Genomic DNA, 10,210 nt, shown 5'->3' with positions numbered 1-10,210 from the left:
TAAAAATAAGTTAACAGATGCCCTCCAATCATAATTTCAAAATAAAACCAGCTAAACAGAATCACTGACTCTGTAATTTCATCAATTTTATGTAAACAAAGTTCTTCAAATGATATGTAGTCTGTTCTGTTCTACCCTAAAATGTGTCTTTTCTATCCTAAAACTTGATTTTTCAGCAGGCTTAATAAATGTAACGTAAACTGGCTACATTAACACTGAACATAAAGTTCACGCTCTTTTCAAAATGCACAAGGCATATTAAAACAATTAACTATTTTAAAAGATTTACTAAAACAATTTCCTACAGCTTCCTATTAAATACATTTTGGGTAATTTTCTGAAGTCCTCTGATACCAAGGGCTTTAAAATGTTTGTCTTGTCTTTTTATAATGTTTTTTCCTTTCTCTTCAAAGTACACAAGCCTGAAACTGTAATAGATATGTATACATACCTTTTTGTATCAGGACTGGAGTTTGAGATATAAAATGTTCAAAAAGCTAAACATTAAGTTGGGAAATAATGTCCAGAAAATAAGGTGATTATTACATATTTTAAGGTATGCATTTATTATACAAAGACTATGCAGTCCCGATTCCACTCAATCTCATTTCTCTTGAGTCATTTTACTAATATTTTAGAACACTTAAAAAAATTAGACAAAAACATCAGTAGGCAGAATGCTTCTTAACATGGCCAGACCCACAGATTTTATAAATCGCCACTGTTAGGTCCTTTTGACCAACCCACACAACTATGGCCTCTTTCCCAATTTGATGTTACAGCCCTTGGGGGAAAAGTGTCTGAAGCTGGACATTTTCTTTTGGAAAAACAGAGGTTAAGGGATCAACAAAAAAACAATTTCTCTACTGCTAATGCAAAAGGCCTCTTTGCACCTTTTTGCTTAATGAACCATTTTCTGCAAAACTTCAGAGGGCAGACAGTACAGATTTGTTTTTACCCCATTAACTTGTGCTTAAAGTGAAGGTGAGGACAGACAAATTTATATAGCCTGTGCCGTGAATCCCCACTGGATCATCTGGCCCAATGTTTCACTTAAATTCTAAATGCATACTAACTTATGGAAGTAATATTGTAAGGCATTGAGTGCAATTAAGGCTTCTTACTATTTGTAACAGCAATGACTTATCACAGTGTAAGGAGTAATTTACTGAATATGCTAATCTGTATAACACTTTGTCAAAGAACTACAAAAGTGCTTTCAAATATCAGATACAACTATTGTTTTAAAAACAGAAGTGAAGTGAGGAAGAAGGGCTTGCCATAAGGAAAGCATTCTTACAGAGTAAAAAATTATAGGTCTTGACCTATTCCAGTGTTCTTAGGATCAAATGACAAGGTTCCAACCCTAAAACATTATTTGGAGTCTTAATAATATTTAATCTATTTCTTAGCCTTTTACAGAAACAATACATTATGTTTTCCTGTTTCTACATGTACTTTCATAGCATGTGTGCTGAACATGCTCTGAAAGTTTTAAAATGGAGCATTAGGTACTTGGTATCATAAATAATTTTAGAATCAAAACTTGCTTTGCAACTAAATAGGTGGCTTATGACAGCAAATTTTCTTCAGCTGCAAGCATCTGATACACAATATTACACTTCAATATCTGACATGAACAACCTTAAATCAAAAATAATTTCTTTAAAAGGTAAAATTTAAACATAACTAATCTCAAGGAAGTAAAATGACAATATCTTCTAGGTTAAGAACCTCCTTAACATACAATTTCTGCTTTAATTAAGGACTGATGTAGTAATTGATGGACTGTCTGCTCTCAATATAAACTAGCAAACATGAGTTTATACATAATCCATTTGCAAATGGCTCAGAAATTTTTAGAAACGTTAAAAACAAAGCATCTTCAGTGTTCCTAAAATTCTGCTTTTGAAGTAGTTGCTGGAGGGATTTGATTCACCACATTCCAGATGCATCACTAACATTGTAGTCTGAGCTGCTATGTTCTGTGTTGAGCAGCAGGTGACTGGGAGTCTTGGCTGTAGAGTTTGTGGTCATTTTGTTGACCGACATTTATTCCTTTCGTTGGAGCTATTGCATTTTCTGTTCCTCTGTGCTGTGATGGAGCTGTGACTCCTGAATGTAAATGTGAAAAGTCTACTGTGGAGTGGTGACTAACATCCACTTTAGCTAAGATTTCATAATAAAGCAAATAAAATACTGGTGTTATTATACCTACTATCAGCATTATCACTACAGCTGTCCACCAACCAATTCCCCAGTCTGCTCCATAATAGGGATCCTTGTGGTGAGTGTTTTTGTTCTCAGGTTCAAAGCGGATTTGTTGTGCTGTTAAGGCAGACACTACCTCATTAAGGTTCTCTTTCTTGGTGTCTGTACACTTTACGATTTGTTCTATGTCTCGATCTACTTCTTTTAGAAAGCTACCAGCTGACTCATTGGAAGAAAGAGAATCATTAGCTGGTAAACTTTCCTGTTGTTCTTGAGCGTACGGAACAGGCGAAGGGCGAGAAACTTGTCTTCCTTTTGTAGGATAAAGTGTTTCAGTCAAAGAACTAAACTTTTTAACTGGAATTTTGATAGACCTAAGGGCAAAAAAGTCTTGATCACTGATGAGATTGTTAACTCTTTTGATATCTGCTACCTGTAAAAAAGAAAAATGCAACATTCATTGGAGTTCTAAATCAAGCCAGAGCTAACAGCCCCCAATACCTACTTAGTTTGGAGGGGAGAAAAGCTGAATTTAATTCTTACTAGTGTTAAGTTACCACACCCTAGGAGATTTTTAATGTTTACTTGTAGATGAGAATTCTAAACCAATTTTTATGTACCAGTGTTAGAAAATAACCACTTTCTATCATCACACATATAGTAGTAATACTGGCTAATGCTAGAACATACTGCTATTTTCTTTGTACATCGTGTACAAATACCACAGTTCTACTGTGCTTGTAAGCATTTGTGAAGAAACAATGGCAGGTACTTATGCTCTCTATTCCAATGAGGCAACTGGACTGAAAGCAAATGTTAACTTACTTAGTTAAAAAAAAAAAAAAAGTACCATACTTTATCAAAACTAAAATGCCATCAACACTAGGCTGCACCAAGATTTAGGTACCTCTAAGGGATGAAAAACTGCATCAAATATAATGAAGACACCATCATTACACAACTTTCAAAGATGTTAAAATGTGTGAAAAAACATATACTTTATGTTTATCCCCCTCTCTTGTCTTCTGAAGTTGTGTTTCCCTGAATCCTTCAGTGTAAATGTATTATTCAGTTACCTCCCAAATTAGTTTCATGGTTTCTTTATATACTTCATATAATCCTCAGCTGTCGTATGCCACTGTGATGAGGGGAAAGAAGACTTTCTCAGATTACCAATTAGTATGCCAGGTTCTCTCACTACCTTTAAGTTATTAGATCCACTGATCACACTAAGTCTGTATTTCTAAGCTTTCATCATATATCAGTCTAAAATGGAACTTCTACTCTGGTCAACTCCATGGTTAATGATGCCACTCAAGAGATACAGAGCACCGGAGGTCAAAAAGAGTTTGATTGCAGCTGCCCTGGCTTTTAGGTACCTCAGATACACAAGTGAAAGAGGTTCAGTCAAGATGAAGATAAGATGCCTGAAACTCAGACAAAAAAAGCATGAGATTTGGATAGATTAAGTAAAAAGAAAGGAAGAAAAGGTAAAAGGAAAGAGCCTGAGAAATAGCATTTGAGAGTGTGATAAGGAAGTGAAACCCACCAAGATGAAAGGCAGTGAGTGCCACATGGTGGTGAAAGCGTGATATCTGGATCTGAAGCATCACTGACAAGGTCTCACTGTGTGTTTTAGGACAAGCTGTGTGACCTTTCTATTACTTAGTTTCCACAGCTGTAAACTGTCAGTAATAATACCCACTACCTTACAAGGTTGATGTGAATATTAATGGATTAAAATGTATGAAGAACACTTGGAGCAGTGATCTACAGCATATTATGTTAGCTTTTATTGAATACTAATTACGAAAATCAGAGGCCTACAGTTATCATGAAGTCAAGGAGAGTTTGTAAGAGGGACCAGTGAATAGAATCAACTTAGATTAGTGATCAGTACTTGGAAAACTGAAAGCAGTCATACAGGAAAAATTCTCCTGGGGGGTATCTGGAGGAGTACTGGGAGAGAACTGCAGAATAACCAGGAGATGAGACAGTAAAGGAAGAGAGCACTTTGCCATCCTCTTTAGACTGCTTTGTCTTAAAGCAAATAAAGATTCATTGGCAAACCCCAAAGCAAGACTTCATTTGATATATTTTACTATTTTTATGTGTATGAAAGTGTGTCTGAATTTATGTATGTGCATCACGTGCGTGCATGGGGCCTGCAGAGACAAGAAGGGGTGCAGGATCCCATGGAACTGGAGTTACAGAAGGTTGTGAGCCACCTGGCGGTGCTGGGAACCAAACCTGGGTCCTCTGCAAGAGCAGCCAGTGCTCTCAGCTGCTGAGCCATCTCTCCAGCCCTGACCCCTTCTTTTAAAATGTTCTCTTGCTTTGTATTCTCTTACTAGGAACTGATAAATATCCTCTCTTAATTAGGGTTCCAAGACTCACCATATACTAGTGTTATCTCTCTAAACCTTGTACTCCCCTCATCAGTGTTTAATAACAGGCATATTTTCATATAGCACTAACAACTTACTGGATTTTCAAAATGAAAAGTCCTTTTGTAAGGTTCATGTTTCCTTGCTAGTTTGGCTTCCATCACAAGGGAGCATTGCTTACCTAAGTCTTAACTCTGTGCCATCAACTTTCTCCCTGCTGTAGCCCATGCCTTCTCTCCTCTAACAATCACTTCTCATCATTTTTCCTTTCAAATAATACACCAGCTAATATAGTCTTGATTGTTCCCAAATACATTTTCTATCATCGTTTCTATCAAATATTTTAGCCTAAGCCGTGATCATCTTCATTTAATTATTTCAATAATCTCCATTAGATCTTGTCCAATTTGCCAGTAGGGGGCTTTCATTTGGCTCATGCCTGTTAAAACCTTACAATGATGTGTTCATACTGTTTCTCATTTGTCTCAGAATGCTTCATTCCAGTCTTTGCCACTCCTTCCTAAAATTCCTACTAAAACTCCTGCTTGCTGTTCACTTGATTCCCCTCTTGGAATCTCATCGCTGTCAAATGCCTCAAACATTTCATTACTTTCATCTCACTGGAAATATGACCTATTTTTATAATTACTAAGATAACATTTCAAATACCTGCCTAAGAAAATGTTCCAGATTCATTAAAGGAGAATTAACATTTTTCTCTGAAAAATCTATTGCACCTTTCTCTGGCATCTCTGCCTTGTTTTTTAGTTTTACCTCTCTGACCTTTTAAGATACAATCAGTCATTTAGTCCTCAGTTTTCTTTCTCCACAAAATTCATACATTTACTTGTAGTAAAACTGAAATTAGATTTTTAAAAATCTAACAATGACAGGAATGGTAGGTATTGCTATGGACAAGCAAGGAACAAAAAACATGTACTCATATCTTTACCTCATCAAAAATACATTCCAATAAGAGATTTTGTTAATCTTTATCTAATACTGTAATATATTTTGATATACTATGAATAACTGTAATAATTACTTTATCTCAAAAAATTATTACCCAGAATCTCATGGTCATGAAAAGCTCATTTTTTAAAAAAATCCTATTTAAATACATAACACAAACATTATACACAAATGAATAGATGTGTGTTTTCCTACTGCAGAGTAGTATGATAGATCACAAGTAAAAGAATTTGAAGCATAAAAATATTTTACATTATGAAAATTTCTGTGCATGAAAATAATCTAGGAGAAAAAAAGAATTTCACATTTTTGGGGGAGGGGGGTTTCTTTTTGAGACAGGCTCTCCCCTTAGCCCAGCTGACCTGGAACTATATAAACCAGGCTGTCCTTAAACTTACAGAAATCCACCTGCCTCCAGAGTACTGAGATTAAAGGCGTGTGCCACCATGCCCAGCTCTCAGAATTTCACATTATTAAAAATAGATCTATTATTTATTCAAACTAAAACAAGGCTAGCAAGATGACTCAATAGTTAAGAGCACCTGCTACTCTTGCAGAGGGCTGGAGTTCAGTTCCCAGCACCCATGTCAGGTGGCTCACACCCACCTGTAACTCCAGCTCCAGGGGATCCAGCACTCTTCTGGCCTCTGCAAACACTGCACTCACATGCATGCACGCATGCGTGTGCATAATTTAAAGAGTAAAAAAATCAATCTTTAAAGCTAAACCATGCCTTTCCTTTGAACTAGCAATCCCACTCTGGAGGTTCTCCCTCATAAAAGCAAGGGATCCCAGTGTGAGGCAATCTACCCTGCACTGTAAAACACCAAAAACCCCCAGACTGTTCACCAGCAGAATAGCTTACTATTACTGGTTCTAATACTTACTAGTACTATGAACAGTATATAGCTACTTAAAACAATGAATTAGCTCTATAAGGTTATAAGGGCTCTCCACAATACACTATGAAAAATTCAAGCTGCAGAATATACATAGTATATACCATTTTTATAAACATAAATTATCAACCCCCTAAATACACACACACACACACACACACACACACACACACACACACAAAGAGCAAAAAAAGGAAGAGAAGGAACTCAATGAAGGACAGGGAATTTATTTCAATTTGGGTTGGGCTAATGCACAACTAATTTATTCTGGTTTATATTATGCAAAATTAAATTAAAACTTACCGTACAACAATACTGAAGGGCTACTGCATTTAAAGTGTCTCCTTCCTGTATATCTTTTGTTAGGATAATAATATCATCAAGTCTATCCCTTGACGTGCTTCTTCGAATTTTCTCTTTTCCTCTGGACCTAAGTTCATATACTTCAGCATCTTCTTCCAACACATCACTGTCTGTACAATTCCCAAAAGTGTGTGCTTGACCACCTGCCTGGACACCTGGGAGAGAAACACTACGATTCTGATGTCTCCCCGCCATAATGTTAAAATCTGGAGGAAGAAAAAAGAAAACCTTGGAATGTGGCTGATCCATGTGATGATTTATATGCATCTTACATTCTACGTACTATTTTTTCAAATAATGCTTTTAGTTTATTAAGAATTTATGTTCAAGTTTTATAATTGTTGAAGCACAACAAATGATCTGGTAGCAGACAATGGCATGGTAATCTAATACAGGGTTTCTTATACTTTTTGTACTCATAACACCTTGTTCACCCAAGAAATTTTTACACAATCCCTAGATACACAGGTATATAAAACAAGAATAAAAATCAAGCACTGGTAATAAATCACAAGGAAATTTACTATAAAACAATTCTTTGTTGAATATATTTTGCCATTAAAGACAAAAACAACATATGGAGATGTTGTGTTTGATTATTTTAAGCACATAAAGAATCTCAAACCGGGTGTGGTGGCACACACCTTAATCCCAGCACTTGGGAGGCAGAGGCAAGTGGATCTCTGTGAGTTCAAGGCCAGCCTGGTCTACATGGCAAGTTCCAGGCCAGCTGGGGCTACAGGGAGACCTTGTCTCAATAAGACAAAAAAAATAAAATAAAATCAATTGGGCCAGTGAGATTCCTCAGTGAGCTGAGTTCCATCACTGTGACCCACATGGTGGAAAGAAAGAACCAACACCCACAATTTGTCCTTTGACCTCTGTAAGTGTACTGTGGCATGCCACAGGTATACACACATACATAAATAAATTATATATATATATATATATTATATATATATCTCAAGACACAGAGAGAGAGAGAATCAGTCTTGGCTGCATATATTTGGTCCTTCAGGACATACACAACATCTTCAACATTTTTCAGAGTTGATCAATTTAATGATGAAAATGCTGTTACACTTATGTATGTAGTTCAAAAATAGCAGAAGGGTACTTTAGGGCCATTTCAGAATTTATTCAAAGGGCTGGAGAGATAGCTTAGCAGTTAAGAACCCTTGTTGTTCTTCCAGAGGACCTGGGTTTGATTCCCAGCACCCACATAGTAGCTAACAACCATCTGTAACTCCAGTTCTAGGGGATTTGACACCTTCTTCTGGCCTCTGTGGGTACTGCACGCATGTGGTGCACTTGATACATGCAGGCAAAACAGTCATCCACATAAAATAAAAAAAGTGTATAAAATATTTTTTAAAAAAACAACAGAAAGGGAACTGGAGAGATGGCTCAGCAGTTAAGAGCACTGACTGCTCTTGCAGAGGATCCAGGTTTGATTCTCAGCACCCACATGACAGCCAACAACCATCCATAACTCCAGTTCCCAGGGATTCGATGCCTTCTCTGATCTCCACAGGCATTGCACAACACAGGTGCACTAAGACACATACAGGCAATACACTCATAACACATAAAATAATTTTAAAAAAGGAAACTGTTCAAACTTGTGTCTTAATCCCAAGTCCAAGCACACTGAATGGTTCTTAATGAAGCTCAAGTCAGCAACTCTAACAGCAGTTTTAAGATATTTATTTACTGTGGATGTGATTCTGTGCATGTAAGGCAAGAGGATAACCTTCAGGAATTGGTTTTCGCCTTCTACCATGTGGGTTCTGGAGATCAAACTCAGTTCATCAGGCTGGCAACAAGTACCCTTACCCAAGCCAACTCAATTTTTAAAATCAAGTATCACACACAATGGTACCCAAAGATATATTAATTTTATACATACTGAGAAATGACAGTAGAAAAATAATCTTGTTTTGTATTTAATCTAGCTTCTATAGGTCAGAAAACATTTTTTGTACAGTAAAAACACTGCAATTTGTAACATACAATAGTCTTGAAGCTGAGCCAAGGTCAGCAGTGTGGTGTGATGGCATACACAGCACAAAGTGTATGTGTGTTCAGAACCAAGACTGTGGTGATGCTAAATAAGGCAGCATGGACAAGTGCTGCTACAAACACGTAAGACTCATGATGCGTTTGACTTTTTAACTAATTTTTGATCATTCTGTATTCAAAAGCCCTTTACTATTGTCAGATTTTTTCATAACGCCCACATTTAGATGTGATCTTATATGCAGTTGCCATCCAGTTTAAGAAGCTGTGATCTAATAAACCACATATCACAAAATATGTAAATACATATTTTTTGTTGCTGTTTTGTTCTTTTGAGACAGGGTCTCCCTGTAACCCCAGGTGGCCTGGAACTTGCTATGTAGACCAGGCTAGCCTTACTTTCACATGCACTTCCACGCCCAGCTGGCAGAATTATAACAAGGAAAATTGCTGTATTGTTTTGGGTCAAAGTATCAAGTTCTTATTCTATGTACATGAAGAAAATTAGAAATCCTTTGTGTAATGTCTTAAAATGTTTTGACTATTTACAACTTTACAGTTCTGAAGGCATTAAAGGATGTTTCATGTATACACACACAGACAGTATTTTCTTTTTCTCTTTTTTTTTTTTTTTTTTAATGTGTATGAGGGTATTACCTGCATGTGTATAAGTGCACCCGTGTCTTGCAATGCCCTCGGAGGTCAGAAGGCATCAGATCCCCTGGAACTGGAGTTAACAGATGGTTGTTAAACACTATGTGGGTTCTGGGAACCAAATCTGGGTCCTCTGCAATAGCAGTCAATGCTCCCAACCACTAAGCCAGCCCCACAGGCAGTATTTTCATTAATTCAAAAACTTTTTAAAAAAACTTTTATGATTTAATTTTATTTCACGGGTATGAAATGAATGGTTTGCCTGCAAGGAAGTGGATCCCGTCTGCAATGCCTGTAGAGGCCAAAAGAGGGTGTCTGATCCCCTGGACCCAGAGTTACAGGATGGTGTTAACCGCCATGTGGGTCCTGGGAACCCAACCTGGGTCCTCTGCAGAAGCAGTCAGTCAGTGCTCGTAACTGCTAAGCCAACTCTCCAGCCCCAGAATTCAAAGCTTTCTTGTTCTGCACTTTTGATCTTACAGTGGAGTGGGGAATCTCTGTAATACTTACCCATTGGATCATGTTAACCTCTGGATTTATATTTATTACAGTACAATGTACACATTCTTTTATAGATCATGATTTTATTTCTGACCAGAATTTTTCTTCCCTTGAAGCTTTTGAATCCAATTTAAGGTTCTCATCAAATTCACTTTATAGCCCATAAGGACTGTGAACAGATTTTAGGGTTTTTTTTTTAATTTT

The 10,210-nt window shown here is 36.8% G+C and overlaps 1 protein-coding gene across 1 annotated transcript in view; it reads right to left on the bottom strand.

The window, feature by feature from the left end:
- Nucleotides 1-250: 250 nt before the first annotated feature.
- Nucleotides 251-10,210, bottom strand: part of Lysmd3 (LysM domain containing 3) — a 13,404-nt gene continuing 3,444 nt past the window's right edge. The window contains exons 2-3 of the mRNA XM_008829350.3: nucleotides 6,773-7,038; nucleotides 251-2,644 (exon numbers count right to left, since the gene is read on the bottom strand). Coding sequence (XP_008827572.1) covers nucleotides 1,979-2,644; nucleotides 6,773-7,027 — 921 coding nt within the window. The 5' untranslated portion in view covers nucleotides 7,028-7,038 and the 3' untranslated portion in view covers nucleotides 251-1,978. The remainder of the gene's footprint in view (nucleotides 2,645-6,772; nucleotides 7,039-10,210) is intronic.

The sequence above is a fragment of the Nannospalax galili genome, unplaced genomic scaffold, assembly GCF_000622305.1.
Source record: "Nannospalax galili isolate Female #2095 unplaced genomic scaffold, S.galili_v1.0 scaffold173, whole genome shotgun sequence".
Taxonomy (NCBI): domain Eukaryota; kingdom Metazoa; phylum Chordata; class Mammalia; order Rodentia; family Spalacidae; genus Nannospalax; species Nannospalax galili.
Note: the sequence above shows the minus strand (reverse complement) of the source record. Positions and strands in the feature narration are given on the sequence as shown.